Raw genomic sequence first — 23339 nt, 5'->3', positions numbered from 1 at the left:
GTAGTGGTAGAGCGCTCACTTCATAAGCGAGAGGTTCCGAGTTCGATCGTGGGGATCGAACTCGGAACCTCTGTTGTACCGCGCTCAACTCGTTTCTCCGTGCAACAGCATTGTTCGTGCTTCGGAATTATAGATTTGAAAGAGGGTTATATCACAAATAAGTAGCCTCTTCGTTTGTAGTGGTTTTCTTGGCCTTGAGGAGGTGGATTAACAAAGAAATATATATATATATATATATATATATATATATATATATATATATATATATATATATATATATATATATATATATATATATATATATATATATATATATATATATATATATATATAACCATGGCCTACTATATTCACGGCCGTATATCTTACATTTTTGAGGAGGAAATTAAGAGGCCGATTTTTACTGAAAAAACGACTGCACAGAATGTTATATTTTTAAAAAGCAACTCTATTCTTAATTTTTAACTTAAAGTTCTTCAATGTAAAAGTGGCAGTTGTTGTTATTATATAAACTTTTTAAGATAAAATAAATATCAAAAACTAAAAAACATTAGTGTAATATTTGTTGGAGAATTGTCACAGAAATTATTCTAATCAATATACATCTATATCTATGTATATTATATTTATTTATAATATATATCTGTATTCATGTATATTTTAACGTTTTAAAAAAAATGTCAAGAAGTAGTTCAAAGAAATCAAACAATAGGTAAATTATATTAAACTATATAAATAAATGCTATGCAACTGACATATTAGCAATTTTAATTTCACTTTTTTCTTTGCCTCTTTTTAAATGTTTAAAGTTATAATTGGAAACCAAACCCTTCGATAGTTTTTGTTTGTAATTAAAAATACATTAACAAGAATTTTTGTTGAAAACGCGATTCCCCAACTTTCATGATTTTCACAAACATATTTGCTTCTTGGTGCGTACTTATGTAACAGGTATGTTGATGATTTAATGACTGGAATTGATAGAGATGAAATTTCATTCTCAATTAAACCCAAAATAGGAAATACGCTACAAACCAATTCTGCAAGCTGTTTGGATAGAACGAATAGTCCACCACGTGATTTTCAAGATCAATGTCTCTAGCTTTCAAACATGCTTTGCAGTTTTAACATTTAGACTTTTTTGACAATTTTTTTGTAACATAGCCTGCTTAGTTATTGTCACTTCTTAACTATTATAATCAAGGGAACTTTCCATAATTTTTTTATTTGATTTTAAAACAGTTCATCAAGTAATGTCAAGGAAGGATAAATATCTGATAATTGGTTTTCTTCCCAGAGGTTTATATGCTCATTAATTTAAGAACAAAATGACAAAGTTCTTTCTGATTTTTCTGATTTTTCTTTCTGATTTCTGTATTTACAAAGGCTAATGCAGTTTGAGTTGTGAATGCAGGTGAAAGGAACACTGATTGATACAATCAGCCAGAGCTTGGTAAAATATCATTTTATTGTCTCCTAATGCCTTTGTTTAGAATTAGCAATTGTCCACCAAGTATTAAAAATAGCCAAAAAATTTGAAACATCATTTCGATTTGGATAATAGTTTTTTGAAGCTGCAATTGTAGTTTCATGTATAATTGCTAATGCAAGTGGCACACTTTGTTTATTATTTCCAGGATGTAATACCTCATATGTAAGCTTTGGAGCTTTACAAAGTTTACCTTTCAGATCATTATCATTATGGTAAATCTTAAACAAATCATCTTAACTAATATATCCTGATGGACAATCAATATTCATATATGCATTATGGTATTTAAAGTCTGGAAAAACAAATATTTTACCTTTTAATAAATTATTTCTAAGAATTTTGACTAAATGCACACTATCATAAAACAAATATGTCTTCCTTCCATGATTCTGTGGGTGAATAATAAAATTCTGACTTGAACATTGTAACTAATGATGAGAATGCATTAGTGTATTATATTTTTAAGGTTGTCCCCATTTTTTTGTTAAAACAAAAAAAATGGCTGACAACCTTAAAAATATAATACAGCCAATTTCCAGAGAATGTGTCTTCTGGAATTGCTTGAACAATAAATAGAATAGATTCTTTTAGTCCTATTATCATGAATGCGACAATTTCTTTATACAAGTTATCTTCTTCATCAGCACCAACATAATCTCCTCCTTGATATTGTACTGCTTTTTGTAAATACATTTCATCTATCATCATAATACAATCAGGAGAAATTTTTCCTTTTTCCCATAGAAGTTTTAAAGCCTTTATAGAATCGATAGCTCCTTGTTGAACTTTATTTAATAATGTCTGTTCATTAAATACTATATTATAAAATACAACACCTTTTTCAAATCGTTTAAATTGAAACCCTAGTGGTGCCACTATTTCATTCAAATTATGTAGATTTGTAATCGTATCATTTTCTTTAATATTTCTAACTAATCTTTTTGGAATACTCTCAATTTAGGAGGACTTCGAGAAATTTTTATTTTGCAAAGGTTCGTTTTTTTTGCAAAGGTTCACAAGAATACTTAGAAGAAACTGGAATCCAATCCAATTCAGGGTGCATTTATTACCTCTAATTACTGCGGCCTTGGTGCAGTGGTTAGAGCGCTTGCTTTATAAGTAGGAGATTCAGGTTCAAAACGAGCTCAGGACATATTTTCACATTATGGTAAGAAAGGAGGCGTGAATTTCCTGGTTGAATGCATTTCCGCGGTGCTCTGTGAAAAGACCGTTAGGATTTCTTGGGGCACCTAAAAAAAAAAATTAAAAAAATAAAAAATAAAAAAATTATCTATTTATCTTCAAAATGAAGTTCACATAAAACAGAACGTTTTGTTGGTGTCCAATCTGAACTATTAACAAATCGTATCCAAAGTTGATTTAAGTTTTGTTCTGATGGAAAATGAAAAGATGCAATTTGTTTGTGTTTGTTGCTTAAATATCTTGAAGTACATTTTAGTGCAGCCCATTTGTTGACCATTTTGAATATAAATTCTTTAAAAGTTAGTAAATTCACGAAGAAGAATATTTTTAAAAATATTTTAGTGTATTTTCGGTCCAAAACTTTCAAAACCAGCCTCTTAATTTCCCCCTCAAAAATATAAGATATACCGTGAATATAAATATATAACATATATATGAATATATATATACCGTGAATATAAATGATATAACATATATATATGTCATATACTAGTATATATACTATATATGTTATATATAAAGTATATATATATATATATATATATATATATATATATATATATATATATATATATATATATATATATATATGCAGTATCGTGTATAATCATTCATAAGTAATTCTTTATTAAGTTATAAAGTTATAAAAATTTGAATAATGATATAAAGTCACACATTAATTGTCCAAAATTTCCTAACCTTGTTTCGATTTGTTCCGCACCAAACCAGTGGCGGATGCAAAGAAGGGAGGAGGAAGGGGGGGGGGGGTGTAAGGGGTAACTACCCCCCCTCCCCCAAGAAAATTTGTAAAAGAAAAAAAAAAATACAAAAAATTATTCTGTAGCAAACTATTTACTTTTTTTAAGCTAAAACAAAAACTAAATCTAAAGCAAAACTATTTTATAGCATTACAAAAAAATCTATTCTTGCATTTTTAACACTTTTACGAAATCGAAGAAAAACGATCATTAATTCACTCTATTATATAATTAGATAACAATAAAAACAGTAAAATTACTATCGTTCTATTTAAAAAGATTTTTTAAGCTGTTTATAAAAACTAACTAAAAAAAAAAATATAGATTTGGTTTTAATGGTAAATTTTTTTTTATTAATATAATTTTAATTTGTAGTATAATTTATATACGCGATGCCGTTTTTGGTAGTTAAAATTTCAATAAAAAAGTATTTATTTTTCAACAATTGAAGTTGCAACATTTCAATTTATATTCCACTTATATACACTTCAAGTTGTAAGTGAGATACGAAGAATTTTTTTTTTAATAGTAAAAAGTGTGTTTAATACTAGGGGAAAGGCGCCTATGATGGCATAGCGCCTATGATGGCATACCGGTCATATTTCCATTAAAATTGGTTTTGGTAAAAAAATGATTGGACCTACATGACTATACTGACTTTACATTAGTTTTAGTGAAAAAACGTCCCTTGTGCACAAGTATTGTTTTTTTTATAATCAACAAAAATCGATTTGGGGATGTGCTGTTGTAGTTTTATTTCCTTCATATATTTAAGATTGTGATTTTACTATTTTTTTTTTTTTTTTTTTTGGCTTTTCTGAGGGAAGACTCTAAGGTTAAATGAAATCATTAAGTTACCCTCAATCCTAACTAGCCCCATCCTCCCCTATGCCATCATAGGAGCAGTGGTTGCCTATGATGGCATACTTGTGCTTTTTTTTACAATAAGAATAACTTATAAAAAAAATAAAACTTAATAAAACTCCCAGGGTAATTATTGTTCTAGATGTAACATGGAATGTTTCCATTTCAAAACTTTTTATTTTTGGTCTTCAGGATACTGAATAATGAAGCTTCAAAGTTAAGTATGCCATCATAGGCGCCTTTCCCCTATTTCAAATAAATAAATGACAAATGATTTTTACTATTTTTAATGAAATTATTTTTATTAGCTACATTGACCAACTCTGTAAAGATGACAAGCTCTTTAGATGACTATTTTGTCAAAATAATTAAAATTCTACCAATACAGAACCATGCAGGTCCTATCGTTTTGCCTTTATCTTCGGTGTCATCATCCGAACGATTTAATTGTGCATTTATAGGCGGGGCTGAAAATAATCAAATTACAATGAAACTTAGTCCTTTTTCTCCAGAACTTGGATTTGGTATGGAAGCTGCTAATTTTAAGTAAAACTAACGGAGAAATTAATAAAGAAGATTCAATACCCGCGACAAAAGATGATAGCTGTTTGCCTATAGACATTGGGGCATTTTTAACACGTCAGGTAACTGAACAAGATAAGTGCCGAATATTGAAATGCAATTGGTTTCCTGGTCCAAATTACAAATATCCATATTCTGTGCATTTAAAGAATGGTAAGAATGTCAGCGCCGTACTATCGCAAGTGCAACAAGTGCAATCGCACTGGGCCCCCAATTAAATAAATTAGAAAAACTTCTCCAATACCATAAATTACTACAAATTAAAAGAAAAAATTTTTTTTTTTAGTTTCTGCACAGGGCCCCCAAAAGTTACAGCACGGCGCTGAAGAATGTTAATTGCTTTTTGTCTGAGAAAACATATATATATTATAAAAATCATTTTTATAATATATATATGTGTGTGTGTATGTGTGGGTGTGCGTGCGTGTGTGTGTGTGTGTGTGTGTGTGTGTGTGTGTGTGTGTGTGTGTGTGTGTGTGTGTGTGTTTGATAAAATAAAGTTTTTAAAAATTTTTTATTATGCTTAGTTGTTATTTTTTTCCCTTTATTTTCTTTTTTCGCCCGTTTGTTTTACTTTGGAATCACTATAACTTACACAAATTAATTATTTCTTTATTAATTATCATCATTATTTCTCTCAATGTAATCAGTTGTAACTCATAATTTACATATTTACTGATAATATCAATTCTTTATAAAAAAAATGCTTTAAATTACGTATATTTATTTGCTCATATCATCTGCATTACACCTTACTTTTAAGAGCTTAAAATAAAAAATTTCTTATAAAAAAATATCTTTATTTTTCTTCTATTTCAGAACCGTTAATTACCATAATTTTTACGGTAACCAAAATACTGAGATCGTGGGGAATTTAACCCATCTTCGCATCGAATTCTTTCAAAATGGCAGAAAAATATGATTTGACATCACGCGTTGGAGCTTACTTAGATAGACATTTGGTTTTTCCTCTTTTAGAGTTTCTGTCAAGCAAAGAAGTAAATATATATATATATATTCTTACATATTACCAAAATGCCCACGTACAAGTTTACAAAATTCAAATATTTTACTAACCAAAACATTTTAAGTTAAAGTTTTTATTTACTTAGTTTAAAAATTAAAACTTGTGAGAAATTAGTTTTGATAAATATATTAGTAAAATAGTTAGATAGCTTCTATGTTTAAATAGTGCAAATGATTTTAAATGTATAATTTTGCATACAGATCTACAATGAAACTGAACTTCTTAAAGGTCGTCTGGAACTTCTTCAAGGAACGAATATGGTAGATTTATATTTTACTTAAGAATTTTCTTTATTTCATTAAATAAATGTAGTTAATTGTATTGATCCATGTTATTACATAGTATGCTCAGGATATATATATATATATATATATATATATATATATATATATATATATATATATATATATACATACACATACATACATACATACATACATACATACATACATACATACATACATACATACATACATACATACATACATACATACATACATACATACATACATACATACATACATATATACATACATACATACATATAAACTCACTCATACACACTAGATATAAGCAGCTAAATTTGTTTAAGGAAAATAAGCACAGAGAAATTAACTTTTTTGTAGACTCCCTTAATTAATTCTCAATAGCATGGTGTTAAAAAGGTTTTTTATTTTTAAATTAACTAGATAATTGACAAACAGAAATCTTTATTTAATATCGTGCTATAAAGTACATTGTATATACTATAATTTAATGTATGGCATCAAAAATTAAAAAGAATACTTTTTAATTAAAATCAAAAATTAAAAAGAATACTTTATAGCTTTTGAAATATTACAGATACTTTATAATAATAAAACTGTTATACATTTTGAAATATTACAGATAATTTTTTTCTGTAATATAAAAAAAATATATATATACACCAATAAATTGTTTTATCGTTTAACATTCAAAAAAATATCAAAAGTTTTTTGATTTTTAAATAAACACGTAGAAATAACAAACTTAGCTGATTTTGAAAAAATTTAATGTTACTTTTTAGCAAAAATAATCAAAAAAATATACTTATGTTGTTTAATATATAATATAGACATTGTTAGACCATTTTTAGAGCAAAAAGTTTTACTTAAACCTAATGCAAATCAATAGAGGGATTATTTAAGTCAGACAACATAATTGCCATATATTACATAAAATGTTTTTTTTTTTTAATTAAACACATTTGACTGTAAATTAAATGTATTTATCAATATTGAAGATATTAAAGGCATAATTAAAAAATATTTAAGTTTGAGAATTGAGAAATTGAGAATTTTACAAAATTGATGAGCCTAATTATGTACCAAAATAAAACTAGCGTGTGATTTTGTAACGCATTTAAGATTATGTGACTTAATATATGTCATTGCTTCAAAATATAAACAATATTAACATAAAAAACAAATTTAGTGCTAAACATGCCAAGTTTAAAAACATATTCGCTAACATAGCAAGAGGTACATAAAATAATTTTTATGTTTTCATCTGCATAAACGGTTGAAATTTCAATAAATTACAAATATCCATTGAAAATATTATATTTTATATTTAAAAGAAATAAATTTAAAAGTATAAATGCATTAAAAATTGAGTTATAGTAAAAAAATCACCAGGATGATGTAGGAATATGATAGAATAGAGATTCATTGATAAGTGTTCCAAATTTCAACTTCAAGCATGTAGCTATGTTAGCGAATCTTAGGCCCAAGACAGGTTTTCTTTAAAAATCGCAAAAAACAGAAAAGTTATTCCAAGTAATTAGCAATATTTTAATAATATATATTTTTGTTCTGTATAATGTAAACAATTATTTAAAACTAGTCTCTTAGTTTAAGCAAAGAAAAATAAAATATATAGGTGCCTGAATATTGCACGTTTGTACCTAATATTCAATATATAGGAGCATGGATATTTTGATTTATAGATAAATTATCTCCTTATTTATTGTAGCTTAATCTTTATTTGTTGTAGGTTTTTACCCATTAAATACAATTACCTTTCTTTAAAATCTTTTTTTAATTTTTCTAAATTTTGGATAGATAAATGTTATATCGTTTAAAAGCAAAGCTAAGCTTATACCATTGTTTATGTTGGGCTAACACTGAAAAGACTGTTGTGTTGTATCCTTTTCTGTTCCTTAAAAAAAAAATTGTTAAAGGTGAATTTAAAAAAGTTAATGCAGAAGTGTGTAATTAGTATAAAAAGTTAATAAAAAAATATGACCACTTAAGTTTTTTTAAGTGTGCTCTGCGTAAAAGCTAAGTTAAGATGGGCAAATTGATTAAAAGATTGCACTTTTGTACCTAATATTGTTTATACAGGATTATTTTAAATTTGAATTTATTGACTTATATTATAAATAATTTTGAAAATTCATTATTTTAAAAGAAATAAGTTAATATAAATACATTTTGTAACCAGAATATGCTGTGTAAACTTTGTAACCAATTCTTTAAATTTTAATTGTAGTTGGATTTTGTAAAAGATGAATATCAAAGACTTCATCAAGTTGAGGAGGTTCCCCAAGGTCAATTATTTATGTTTAAATCACAAAATTGTTTTGAGATTAGGTTTTTCTTATATACCTAATTTATTATTTAACCAATAGAATTACTTGAAAAGCGTCAAGAAGTTATCCACCAAATGAAGGAATTAGAAGCTGCAACTGAATCTATTACAACTGCATTTGAAGATCCAGATTTTCAAGTAGAAGCTGCAAGTGCAAGGTACAATATTTTCTAAAACTTTTGCAAAAATATCAACACTCCATTATTGCAATTTTAACATTAATTAAGTTACTGTGTTCTAGTAGTTTTTCAATGGTGTGCAAAACATAGAAACACTAACCAGTGTTTCTATGTTTTTCACATTGTTCAGAGATAAAGATAAATTAGTAATTAACTTTATTTAAATTAATTTGAATAAAATTATCAAAATAAAAGTACTTTTATTTTTAAAAAAAAAGGAAATAAAATTTGAACTAACCAGTGTTTCTATGTTTTTCCCATTGTTCAGAGATAAAGATAAATTAATAATTAACTTTATTTAAATTAATTTGAATAAAATTATCAAAATAAAAGTACTTTTATTTAAAAAAAAAAAGGAAATAAAATTTGAACTAACTAAATTAAAAACATTTACAGAGTTATAAGTTGTATAAAGCATATCAAAAATTTGCTTCCCTCAGGTTTAGTTTAAGATTTTTTGAATAAACCTATAGAATCTATGAAAATATTACAAAAACACATTATGCATGTGCTATGGAGTGCTGTTGCATAATCTTTCAAAAGAAAGTCTTAATCTCTTGCTATCCTATATTTGTGGCCGTAAACAAAAGGTAAAAATAGGGTCTTTGCCTCAAATTGGGTGGATATATTATCTGGAGTGCCTCAAGGGTCCATCCTTGGACCTATTTTGCTCAATATCTTTATAAATGATTTATTTCTATTTATTAAAGATACAGAACTTTGTAATTTTGCTGATGATAACACTATTTATGCTTGTGATAGCTTTGAGGAGGTTATTTTTCATTTGCACCAAATACCATCAATTGGTGTCAGTTAAACTCGTTGGTTGCTAACCCAGATAAGTTTCAATTTCTTTTAGTTGGCTTAAAAAACGCAAAAAATCTATCGCTAGAAATAGGTAATATAAGGGTTTTTGCCTCCGATAAGGTAAAACTACTTGGTATAACAATTGATAAAGATCTAAAGTATGGGGAGCGCATTAAGCAGTTATGCAGTAAAACTAATGGAAAATGTTTTGCTCTATCATGCATAAGAAATTTTTTATCCCGTGATAAATCTATTTTGCTGTTTAATGCTTTTATTTTGTCTAACTTTTCTTATTGTTCTCTAATTTGAATGATTTGTTCAATAAAAGGCGACAAATGAATAGAATTCATTAAAAAGCTCTAAGTATAGTCTATAAAAGATTTGATTTATATCTGGATGAATTATTAAATTTTTGATAATATTCCAAGAATCCATCTAAGAAATTTGAGATTTCGTATGATGGAAACTTTTAAATTAATTGTCTAAATCTAATGTTTATGAAAAATCTTCTTACTATAAAAAATCTAACATATAAACTCCGTTGTAGCAAAAAACTCATTCTTCCTCCTAAAGGCTCCATATATAATGGTTCATGCTGTACATTATATAGAGTCTCCTTGCTCTGGAACACTCTATATAGTGAGACCAGGTCCGCAAAAAGTCGATAGGTGTTCAAAAAGTATATCAAGAATTGGTATGATAATAATTACGTTTGCAAAATTTGTCCTTTTTAAAGTTTTGTTTTATTTTATACTGACTTATGTCTTCAGCTAAGATAGTATTATTTTAAATATTTTTTTTTAAATTGAAACAAATGTAAATTTTCATATCATTTTTTTTTTTTTTTTATATGAAACAGTTATATTTTTTTTAATGAAAATTATATGTTTGTGTACTGTCTATTAGGGGCATTGAAAAACAGAAAATTTTCAAAACTGTCTTGTTATAGCTCTAAGTATATGCGATATAAAATGTTATCACTGGATTTTAAAAATTTTTGGAATAAAAAATATTTTAAGAGGTGCCCTAAGTCAATTGAACATTTGCAGGGTCCCTAATATTTTAGAACAAAAAGTTGTACAAAAGTAGGTCAACCTGGTACTCAAGAGAAGCAAAGTTTTATAAAAAGACCAAAAATAATATCTGTTTCATGTAAGAATTATTTTGATTTTTATTGCATAATAACTATGGTTTTTTAACTTAAAATAAAAAAAATTCATTTTTACAAATTTTATTGAGAATTTTATTTTTCAATATGTTTTTTTATAAAACTATTATTTTCGAATTTTTTATAAAATTTCACTTCTTTTGAGTACCAGGTTGATCTATTTTTGAAGAGTTTTTTTCCCAGAATATTAGGGGCTCAATAAATGTTCAACTGTTAAAAGTGCCCAATAAATGGGGTACTTTAAAAAAAATTTTCAAGATTTTTTGTTATTCTAGTGATATTTTATTGTATCGCATATATTTAGAGCTATTACAAGACAATTTTTAAAAAATTCGGGTTTTCAATGCACCCTACTGTCTATAGAGTTAAATTTTGTTGATTTAAATTAGTTTTAGTATCAACTAAAACTATCTTGTAAAAACCAACTTGAAATAAAGTTTTTAAATTAAATTAAAAGATCTTTAACTGTTTTTAATGGTTAATTTTTAAAGTGACTATTGTTTTTTGACTTGTAACAATAATTGTCACAAGTCAAGAAATACACATGTAGTATTTTTTTTTTTAGTATTTATTTTAGTGTAATTAAGTAGCATTATTATGTAGTATTAATTTTAGTGTAATTAAGATTTATTAAAGAGATAAATAATGGAAGGTTTTTTTTATTTATTTATTTAAAAGACTACACATATTAACCTACCATTTAAAGACTAGAATATATTTTGTTAACAATTATTAATTCTCTTATATCTTATAAAAAGATCATTTTATAAAAAATAAAACTATCACTTTTAGCTTTTTTGGTGGTATTTGTTTCAACAATTATCATGTTTGAGAAAATTATAACTTGAATAACATTTTATAACAAATTGATCTGTATTCAAAGAGACTTTATTTAAAGAATTCATATTAAAATTAGGATGTTTTTTTTCTCAATGAAAAACATCTTTGAACAATTACATATTCATTTGTTTATCTTCCTTTTAAAATTTTGCAAGTATCAGTTAGATATTTCTGCAAAAATAACTTTCATGGTATTTTTTAAATTTTGTTAAGTGAACCTGCCCCTACTACAAATGCAAAAACTTGAATTTTTTGCATTTTTAGACAGCTGGGACCAAATTTTCATCTGCACTGGTAGGGGAGTTTTTTTTTGAATTTGTAATAAAAAGTATTATTATTTTATGTTAATGCAAGTAAAAGTTCATCTTTTGCCGCTATGCCATTTCTGAAAAAATGAAATTTGCTTTTTAGTCTTACCCTTAGTATCACTGTATAGACTGTGCATTCACCCCCCCCCCCAGTTCACCATACAGTGGCATGCTGGCTCCAAAAAACCAATGCAAGGTTTTTTTAAAAGGCCTAAATTTGCAGAATTTTACCATGTATACTTCATTTGAAGGCCCATAAATATATAAATACTACATTTTATTTCGACATTTAGCCTAATTTAAGTAGCATTAGATTGCAGGGCCCCAAATACAAATCGGATGTCCGATGCCCGGCGCTTGTTTGGTAAAAAAGAAACATCTATCAGTCATTTTGTCCAATCCATAATTCATATGCATTTTTTAATACCTTTCAATTAGTTATTATTATTAGTTATGATTTAAAAAAATTTATATTTTAGTATTTATTTTATTTTTTGTTTGATGGTTTTTATAAATTTCAAATGAATGATTCAGCTTTTAAAACCCCCTTTTAAATTTATTTTATGAAAATTTTAATGTAATAGTTATTTTAATGCTTATAGAAACCAGTACTTTTTATTAAACTATTAAATTTGAGTTGTTACATAACGTTTCTTTTTGAGCCAAAGTTTTTCGCTATTAAAAGTGTTAATAAAATTAATCAATAAGTTAAAATATTTATAAAATACTACATATTTGTATAAATGTAATTGCATAAAGTATTTGTTGATAATTTAAGTAAAATGGGTTTATTGTAAAAAATCATTAGAAATAATTTGTTACTTTATTTAATAAAGTAATATATATAATTTATAATAATAAAGCATTTATATAGCAATAATAAATTAATATAATAAAGCATTTCCCATAGTATAGTAATTTTCTAAAAATTTAATATAAATATATTTTCCTTTTCAAGTTTTAGCTTAGATTTTTTCTTTTTCAGATAAGTTATCTTGTAAATTTTATTTTTATTTTCAGCGCATGTAAAAAAAAAATAAATATATAATGTAGTGCAGCGTTGTAAAAACAAAATATTTTATGCAAGATCAGGAATGGCGTCCTATCCCACTTCTTTAGATTTTATCAGACATGTCTGCCATACTTGGGATATTTATCAGACAAATTGTTGAGAACAAAAAAGTTTGTTATTTCGAGTCTTGCATTGCGTTATAAAAAGATCTGTTTTTGTTAGCATTAATATTATTTCCTCAACATGTAATGGTTTTAAATGAAGGTCAAATGTTTAGGAAAGTATGGAAAAATCATTATATAATTCTTATCACCCGATGGTTAATTTCTTAAATAATATGTGTTAAAAATATAAAACTTTTAAAATATAAAATATATATAAAAATATATAAAAATGTATAAAAATGTAAAAAAATATAAAACTTTTAACTGTTAAATAATTTGTGTTAATAATGTTAAGTAACTGAACAATACATAATCCGGGAATAATGAATGTTTTATATTATAATAAAAAATATTTATATTAATTTTGAATTATGATATAAAAGCCTAATATAAAACCATATAAAACCTATCATTTTTATTTTTATATAAAATTATGATTTAAACTTTGATATTTTTATTCATTTTATAAATCAACAGATAAAACTAGAAAAATAAAGCTTGATAAAGTACGATATAATTATTAAAAAACATTTTTCTTATTTAAATCTTGTTCAACATTTTCTTATAAATTAAATGCTCATAACTCTTTTGCAGATATGTTTACAAAATTAAAGACAGGAGTTTAAAAATATATAAAAACTAATTTAAACTTTTTATAGTTATTTTAAAACAAAACAAAAAAACTTATTTTAAAAAATATATATTTTTTATTAATTATTTTTATTATCAGTTAATTAATTTCTAATATAAAACATAAATTTTTGATAAATTCTTAGGGCATGAAACCTCTCTATTCTCAGGTCATGAAATCTTGTATTTCATCACAAAAATTAGGCTCTCGTGACTTCTGGAGAATCTTTAAGAGTATTAATAATAAGGGCAAATCTTAAATTCCACCCTTCTTGTATGGTTCAGACTTTGTCACCTCACCTAAAGACAAAGCTGAATTGTTTGTAAGAACTTTTCATCAATATCATCTCTTGATTCCACTAGTTGGGCTCTACCTAGCCGTCAAACAGGTTGATCCATTGCTTGACATTCGTATCACTCCAGCTTCTGTATCTAAAGTGATTTCCTGCTTAGACTCTTCTACAGCTTGTGGCCCGGACAACATACCTGTTATAGTCTTGCAGAAGTGTTCTCTGGAGCTGTTGTCTATACTTTCAAAACTATTTAACAAGTGCTTATCAGAGTCTTGTTTTCCAGCCTGCTGGAAAGCGGTATCTGTTATCCCTATTTTCAAAAATTCTGGAGAGCGATCTGATTCGTCTAACTACCGTCCCATTAAACTTCTTCCTATCATAAGCAATGTTTTTGAATCTTTAGTTAACAAACACTTAATCTCTCATTTTGAATCTAATAACTTACTTTCTGATCATCAATATGGATTCAATAATAAATTCTTTAAGTGTTTCACTTTAGTTCCTAAACAGTGCATGTTACTACTTTAAATGAAATAAGAAAAATTTTAGATGAGTAAATTTTTTAATCATTTTTTATCATTTTGTAAATATTTTGACCATATGAAAAGGTCGAATAAAAATCTTGGAGTTAGAATTCAATGCTTACACAGCAATTAAATAGTAAGATAGTTGACGAAACAATTAAATAGTAATTTAATTAAATAGTAATAAATACTTAATGAAACAATAATTAAATTTAAAACTAAGTAGTTTTAACATTAAAATGTTTTAACTGAAAAAATTATTTAATTTTTTGAGAATTTTCTTTTTAATAATTAAAAATCAGTGATCGTGTTTTCTTTTAATGAATTAATTTCACAATCACGAATTCTCATCTGACTGTTGTGATCTTAATTTAAACCTTGGTGCAGTTTCTTTAATTTATTACATTTGTTAAAAGCAACTTATGTGACGTAATAATAAACATTTTTTGTTATTATTTTTGATTCTGACTTTAGACAACGTTTGCATTATATTATGCAAAATACTGATTTACCAGCACTCAAAGTTTAATACTTTAAATCAGATAATAAACAAAAATTATTTGCTGATGATTTAAAGAATATATTAAAATAATTTATCCAAAAGAACCTTTATAAAATAAAGCTTTATAAGATAAAGCTTGAGGGATTCTGCATAGCCTCTGGGAGCTCTAAAGATGACTTTGTTACCTCAGAGTTATTCAATGAATAATTTTATGTTTTTAATTTAGACTTTTAACTCTTACCTTAACTAAACCATTGAATACTGTTTTTTTATAGAGATGGTACAGTATTGTTTAAGTATTTAAATGACAAGTTTGGAATTACTACTGACAATCTCGCAACTCTATACCAATATGCAAAATTTCAATATGAATGTGGCAATTATGCAGGTGCATCACAATACTTATATTTTTATCGAGTTTTGGTTCATGATGATGATAAAAATGCTACCTCAGCTGTATGGGGAAAATTAGCATGCGAAATTTTAACTCAAAATTGGGATGCTGCACTGGAAGATATTAACAGATTAAAAGAGATAATTGATGGAGATGTAAGTCATTCTATGAATAAGAAAATGGTTTAGAATTTTTCATGGTTAAAGTTTTTTTTTTTTTTTTTTTTAAATTATTTTTTTATAATTAAAAAAAAAAATATATAGTATTTCTTTTTCTTGAGAAATATTTAGTAGGATAAATTATTTAAAAACAATTGTAAATTTACTTTATTATATGAACAAAGTAATTTTTATAAAGTATTTGTTATAGTAAAAAATATACAATATAACTCAGGCTTTTAAAATGTTTTTATACTGGTACATTTGTTATTATTATTTTTTTATTCTAATAAAATTTCAAAACCATAAAATGAAGTTTCCAACCAAAATGGGAAGTAATAGCTTTAAGTCTTTCCAAATCTATCTTATTTTAATTTAATTTTTTTTATAAACAATTCATAATGAAACATAAACTAATGTAAGTTATGATTAATTTATTTTTCAAAAGGCATAAATACCTAATTTTTTTAATTTTTATAAATCTTTTTTAGTTTGGGTCCTGTAATAATGGGTAGTATACATAAAAGCCATATAGTTAGATGAACTTATGTAAATAAAACATAAAAAAACATGGTTTTAAATGTTGCAACTTATTAGGGTTTAATGCAGAAAAAATAAATTAACTGCTGAAATGTTTTAGTTTTGTTTGTGTTTAAATAATTTTTAATTACTCATTTCTTTGTAATTCTACCAAAAAATGGCATCTTTAAAGGGTTTTATTTATGTTGATTTTTCAAACTTGTTATCCAAATAAGAAAACTACTAATTAACTTATAATTTTTTTATACCTCTATGTTCTACCTATTTGTTAGTCAAAGTAGCTCCTCGCATATTTGTCAGTCAATATAGCAATACTCCTCTCATGTTCTACCTATTTGTCAGTCGATGGATATAAACAGTAAAGAATAAAAATTGAAACATTCATAATGTTTTTATTTAAAAAAAAAAACATTCTGTATGTTTTTAAAAAGATTCTTGCTTTTTATTTGCACTTTTGTGGTTTTTTTAAAAACAAGCAAAATTAATTAGTTTCCTTAGTTAAATTTAATGGTTTAGTCTTCTGTAATCTGTACTTAATTTTGTCTTGCTACATGCCAAAGAGTGTGTGTGTGTGTGTGTGTGTGTGTGTGTGTATATATATATATAAATTTTAGGTCTTGGTTTAAAATGATATATCTTTAATAAGATATCAAAGTATATATTGGCACCCCATTACGTACACATTAGAATGCGAGATATTGGTAATATCTCTTAGAAATATCTTTAAGCATTTTTTTCATTGTACCCATTTTCAGTTAACACTTTAATAAAAAAATTTATCTCATGTTCTAAATGATTTTTCCTGCATATTGAGTAGGCTATTTATCCATTAAATATTGCTTTTAAAATTTTGGGATCATGATTAGAATGAGGTTTGGTTTAGATATTGGTTATAACCAATATCCAAATATTGGATGATTGAATAAAATATTGGATATTGGCTATAACCAATATTAATAAAATAAAAGTTTTGTTATTTAACTGCCATAATATTAGTAATTATTATTGTATTATATGCTGATGATGCCCTGTGTCTATAATCCTGCAAAAATTTTGAATAAATTATTTAGTATTAAGAGATTTGTATTACCTGATATTTAAAAGTAGTTGAAGTTGGACTAATTAAAGTTGGAAGTTACTGGAAGAGAAAAGATAAAGATTGTAGAGTAAGATAACGATTGACAGATGACTTAAAGGATTGCAAATTATATGAATCAGGAAGCAAGATGAAGGAAGCAAATTCTAAAGAACTGATGTTCATGGAAAAAAATTAGACAAATAAGAGTTTTTGGAGCACTTAGGAACATTCACAAAAAAAGGATGAGACTTAATTGAATGGCGAGTAACGCAAGAATGAATTTTAGTAGATGGTACAAGAGACGCTAGCCCGTTATAGTATTTGTAGAAAAGAGAAATAGAAGCAACATTACGACAATGTGATAATGGCTGGAGGTTGGCTGCAAGAGCTGGTCCAACTATGTTTACAATGTATTTTTGCACTTTGTCTAAATGAGAAAGGTTATCATTAGAAGATCCGCCCCAAATATGGCAACAGTATTCCATACAAGGCCGGATTTGAGATTTATAGAGATAGAGAATAGAATCCGAAGTAAGAAAGTGTCAAGCTCAATAAAGAGATGCAACCTTAGCAGATGCTAATTTGATATATGGTTTCCAAGAAAGATCTGAAGTACAAGTTAATCCTAAAAGATGAAGAGTGGATGACTTGTCGAGTACATTATCATTCATAAATATAGAAAGTTCTAAATTATTGCAATAACGATTAGGTGAAAAAAGTTGAGTTTTATCTGAATTAAAGTTCACCAGTCACTATGGCCCCATGATGTATCAATAGTGAGATCCCTTTCAAGCTCAGATCCCCCCTCCAAGCAATCAGAGAGTGTTAGCTTCTTATCACGACAAGAATAAATGGTAGTATCATCAGCAAACAATGCCACCTTAGATGTGAGAATTTCTGGAAGATCATTAATGTAAATTAAAAAGAATATAGGGCCAAGGATAGAACCTTGAGGAACCCCTGAAGTTACAGAATAAGAAGAAGAGTGCTGTCCATTGAGGACAACTTTTATACTATGATTGGAAAGAAAGAATTTAATAATCGCAAAGATGCTGCCAGATACACCATAAGAAGAATGCTTATGGAGAAGACCAGCATGCCAAACTTTATCAAGAGCTTTTGAAATGTCAAGAGCGATGGCCTTAACCATTTCACCTTTATCTAATGCACGATAAAACCTATCGGTTATAACTGTTAGCACACCTGCTGTAGAATGAGAAGATGGAAATCCATATTGATGATCAGAAAGTAAGTTATTAAATTCAAGATGAGAAATTATGTGTTTGTTAATTAAAGATTCAAAAACCTTGCATATGATAGGAAGGAGACTAATGGGACAGTAGTTAGACGAATCAGATCGCTCTCCAGATTTTTTGAAAGTAAGGATAACAGGTGCCGCTTTCCAGCAGGCTCGAAAACAAGACTGATATGCACTTATTAAATTGTTTTGAAAGCATAGATGACAGCTCCGGAGAACACTTTTGCAAGACTATAACAGGTATGTTGTCCGGGCCACAAGCTGTAGAAGAGTCTAAGCAGGAAATCACTTTAGATACAGATGCTGGAGTGATACGAATGTCCAGCAATGGATCAACCTGTTTGACAGCTATATCAGGTAGAACGCAACTAGAGAATGCAAGAGATGATATTGATAAAAAATTCTTAGCAAACAATTCAGCTTTGTCTTTAGGTGAGGTGATAAAGTCTGAACCATGCAAGAGAGGTGGAATTATTAATTTGCCCTTATTATTAATACTATTAAAGATTCTTCAGAAGTCGCGAAAGCCTAATTTTAATGATGAAATATGAGATTTTATGACCTAAGAATAGCGGGCATTAGACAAAACCTTTTTACAATGGTTTCTAGCAGTAATAAACAGACGTCTGTTTTCTGGAGAATTGTTTTGCTGATAGATAGGGAAGTAACAGTTTCAATTGGCAAATCCCAGCAGCACTATGTGAGGAAAACCATGGAGGAGAGTGCAGCTTGACCTGGAATTGTCGAGAAGGAACAAAAGATTCTATGCCAGCCTGAATCCACGAAGTTATGTAAGAAGCACATTTGTCAACAGAAAGACAAAAATTTCTACCCAAAGGCCATCACGAAGAAAATCACGGAAAGAATCCCAGTCAGCGTTAAGGTAGTTGTAAGAGGGGTATTCTAATAATGAAGAAGAATGAGATAATAGTTTTATAGAGAGATCAAACTGTGATCAGAAGCACCTAAGGGTGAATATGGCGAAACTGAGCACTAACTAGGATCAGAAACAAGAATAGAGAAGGTAAATGATTCGGGTTGTCTGGAAAGCGAGTTGTCTGTAAAGCGAGTTGGAAAGTTGATTTTTTGAGTTAGGGATTGAGAAAGGTGAAAGTTGTGGGCTTTTCTGCTTGCAGAATCACTGACACTAGAGCCAAGCCATTCAGAGTGGTGAGCATTAAAGTCACCGACAACAACTATATTAGCTGATGGATAAAGAGAGAGGGCTTGGTCAATATGATCAGAAATAACATCAAAAAGACTGCAGTCTTAAGATAAAGATGAGCGATATTGAACAAAGAGAAAGGCGATAGAGTGAAGTGGTGCTAAACCAAAGCACACGAAAGAATCACCTGTGGATTAAAACCTAGTTTCACAACAAATGGGTGAATTTTTATGAATGTAATTCATAAGGCCAAGCATGTGACTATTGGAGTTTTTATGAATTAAAGGAAGATAACCATCAACACTAAGATCGTAAGATGAGACAGCTGAACTCAAATTAGTCTCACAAAGAGCAAGTAGGTCTGGTGAACTTTGCAAGAGATAATACTCAACAGAAGAAAAGTTACTTCGAAGACCACGAGTATTAGTGAATGATAGGTTTAGAGAACTTGGTGATGATGATGGTTTTTTGTGTTTTATAGTTTTTGGTACCTTATTCATTTTTAAATTAGATTGAATACTTGACTCAAAGCATAGATAGTACTCAGAACACTGTCTTGCCCAAGCAATTGCATCATTACTGTTAATAAACCCTAAGCCGTAACAAAGGGCTCCAAAAAATGGCCTCGGCAATGCACACCAAAAGTACAAACAAGGGCACCATCCATGCGCAACATAGCACTGTTAATACTTTGATATTTTTCAGCTGTTGATAAAATCAGCCTCTCTGAGAGCTTTCATAGAGTTCAGGAAACCTGAATACTAGCCGACCTCAGAACCATAAAACTGAGGTTTAAAGCTGACCCTCATTAGGAGATAATAGAATGAGTTGCCTAGTCAATAAAACAGAGACGCAAGCAAAACCCATGCATTGAATCAAGAAGATCCAGCGTTCAACATCCTAAATTGGAAACAATGTATTAAAATTACATCTGTGCCAGCCTAATAGATGAAGAAGGGGTGCGAGACTGGTCAACAAATAGAATCTGTTTACCCCTTAAGTCTTTGCGTAGGAGGCCTAAATATAAATAGTAGGCCTATATATATTTAGGTATATATATATTCAGGTATATATATATATATATATATATATATATATATATATATATATATATATATATATATATATATATATATATATATATATAATTCATCACTGTGTTTGATCTTCTTAATTAAACCAAATTGTTTCAAAAATACTTATAGATTATGTTAATATTTTTTATAATATAACAAATAAAAAATAAAAAACGTATGTTTATGATAAGCGACTATACAAATGGACTTGAGATAATTTTAAAACTATATAAAATATGACAAAATTCTGCAAATTAAATTGCCGCTGCAAAACAAGACCATCTTAAGTCTGTTTTGGCAATTCTGAGAAAAAGACATTTAAAGTTTAAAATTTAATCACTGCTTTTGATTTTTTTTGTATTAATCTACTTGTTTTCAGTTATTTATTATATCTATTAAGTATTTTAAACTGTTATTTATTATATCTATCAGTTATTTATTATATCTATTAAGTATTTTAAACGTACGTTTATGATAAGCGACTATACAAATGGACTTGAGATAATTTTAAAACTATATAAAATATGACAAAATTCTGCAAATTAAATTGACGCTGCAAAACAAGACCATCTTAAGTCTGTTTTGGCAATTCTGAGAAAAAGACATTTAAAGTTTAAAATTTAATCACTGCTTTTGATTTTTTTTTGTATTAATCTACTTGTTTTCAGTTATTTATTATATCTATTAAGTATTTTAAACTTAAAAAGTTTTTGTTTTTTATGCCAAAAAATGGACTTAAAGTAGTTTTTTTTTTAATTTTTGCAGCAAAGATGTCTCTTAATTATTTTTTTTAGGAACTAAGATATTTAAATTTGACTCCTAGTTGCAAAAGTTAAATTAATTTCAGTTCCATACTTTGTGAGGTGCACCTAAGGACTATTTTAAACCAAAAAAGTCAATTTTGCCAAAATTGGACTCAAGATAGCTTTTATTTATATATGTCTACATGTAAAATCATAACTTAAAAGAATCGTTTTTGTGAATAGAATATTTACGTTCTTGCTTTAGCATTATTCAGCTCCTCTCCAGTTGTTGCAGCAAAGAACATGGTTGATTCATTGGAGTTTATTTGTTTTTTTCAACCATGCTAAAGGAAGAGATTTGCTTATAGATATGTTCCTATATCAATCAAGGTTATTAATAATTTTATTTTTTGATTTTATTTCTTTGTAAAAAAAAAACTCACTGTTATCCTTATTTACTAAAAAATATGCTGAGTCATTCTAATATTTCATGAGTCTGAGAATCCAAGATTAATCTTTTAATAGTTATTTTTAAAAAATGTCCAGCATATAGCGATAATTTATCAGAAACATTATTAGGAGTAAATTTGTTCCTAAAATTTTTATTTATGTCTGTGTTCACTGATATATGTACAATGTTTACTCAAATATTTCAAAAACAAAAACTCTCCTTTTGAAAACCGCTTAAAAAGCCTAGTTCTAGCTTACTTTCTGACGTTTTTAATCATCATTGGAATATTTGCTAATAATAATATTCACATGATAAGCTATTACAGTTTTTTTTTTATAAAGTTTTCACTTTTAGAGTCTCTGATCAATCATAAACTTCAGCCTTTATATTTCTTTGTGTTTGATAGTATTATAAGAGATAATGATAAAAAATGATTTTTGTATATTTAGTTACTTAAATGCAATCCAAACAACTTGTCCTCATATATTGCGGTACTTAACAACTGCGGTGATAACAAACAAGCGCAGAAAACAAATTTTAAAAGACTTGGTAAAAGTGATTCAGCAAGAATCTTACACTTACAGAGATCCTATTACAGAATTTCTAGAATGTTTGTTGGTTAATTTTGATTTTGATGGTGCTCAAAAAAAACTACTAGAATGTGAAACTGTAAGTTGAGTTATTGATATAAATAAATCCTAATGGCTTTTTCTTATTTTTCAACTTAAATTTCAGTTTTCTATAGAAAGTTTTGTGTATAAAATACTTTAGGGTGAACTAATAAAAACATTTTTTATGCACTTGTATTAAAAAACTTTTTTATAAACATAATGTGTATTATGCTTTTTCAGTTCAGTTAATGATTTTACAGATTTTTTTTTAGGTGCTACTTAATGATTTTTTTCTTATTGCGTGTCTTGATGACTTCATTGAAAATGCTCGTTTATTTATTTTTGAAACTTTCTGCAGAATACATCAATGCATTAGCATAAGTATGCTAGCTGATAAGTTAAATATGTCACCTGAAGCTGCGGAAAGATGGATTGTAAATTTAATAAGAAATGCAAGACTTGATGCAAAAATAGATTCAAAACAGGTATTTTATGAATATTTATTGTTTTTTAAATAAATACATTTTATTAAAAAAATTAAAAACTGAATATTAAAATGTTTTTAAGGGTCACGTTGTCATGGGTACTCAAGCTGCTGCTGTTCATCAACAAGTAATTGAAAGAACAAAGGGAATTATGTATAGAACACAAACAGTAGCCCAAAGCATAGATAAAAAGTTAGCTTCAAAGTTGGGACCATATACCGAACCATTTGCAGTATGATTAAATATAATTTTTCTTATTTTTAAACACAAAATTTTTTATTTTGTGATTTAGAAATTGTGTATAATGATAATTTTTTATATTTTTAGGTGTCTTGGGGTGGCTACGAAGCTTGATATAGTAAATTATCATAGAAAATATTTATCTGCCTCATTTTATTGTTGTTGTTTTTTTTT

The 23339-nt window shown here is 27.2% G+C and overlaps 1 protein-coding gene across 1 annotated transcript; it reads left to right on the top strand.

Moving 5' to 3' along the window:
• Nucleotides 1-5708: 5708 nt before the first annotated feature.
• On the top strand, nucleotides 5709-23316 carry LOC100200892 (eukaryotic translation initiation factor 3 subunit E). The gene is made up of 10 exons (XM_065814422.1): nucleotides 5709-5897; nucleotides 6127-6186; nucleotides 8441-8498; nucleotides 8580-8697; nucleotides 15242-15515; nucleotides 21644-21768; nucleotides 22279-22498; nucleotides 22713-22925; nucleotides 23008-23157; nucleotides 23253-23316. The coding sequence occupies exons 1-10, from the start codon at nucleotides 5805-5807 to the stop codon at nucleotides 23277-23279; spliced, it is 1338 nt and encodes a 445-aa protein (XP_065670494.1). The 5' UTR covers nucleotides 5709-5804; the 3' UTR covers nucleotides 23280-23316.
• Nucleotides 23317-23339: the final 23 nt, after the last annotated feature.

Source organism: Hydra vulgaris, chromosome 12 (assembly GCF_038396675.1).
Source record: "Hydra vulgaris chromosome 12, alternate assembly HydraT2T_AEP".
Classification (NCBI taxonomy): Eukaryota; Metazoa; Cnidaria; class Hydrozoa; order Anthoathecata; family Hydridae; genus Hydra; species Hydra vulgaris.
Note: the sequence above shows the minus strand (reverse complement) of the source record. Positions and strands in the feature narration are given on the sequence as shown.

What these genes read in the sequence shown, in the direction of transcription:
- LOC100200892 (XM_065814422.1), top strand. Translation starts at nt 5,805, where the DNA reads ATGGCAGAAAAATATGATTTGACATCACGCGTTGGAGCTTACTTAGAT. An exon ending in AGTTTCTGTCAAGCAAAGAA is followed by an intron (nt 5,898 to 6,126) that starts GTAAATATATAT and finishes TTTTGCATACAG; the next exon opens with ATCTACAATGAAACTGAACT. An exon ending in AGTTGAGGAGGTTCCCCAAG is followed by an intron (nt 8,499 to 8,579) that starts GTCAATTATTTA and finishes TTTAACCAATAG; the next exon opens with AATTACTTGAAAAGCGTCAA.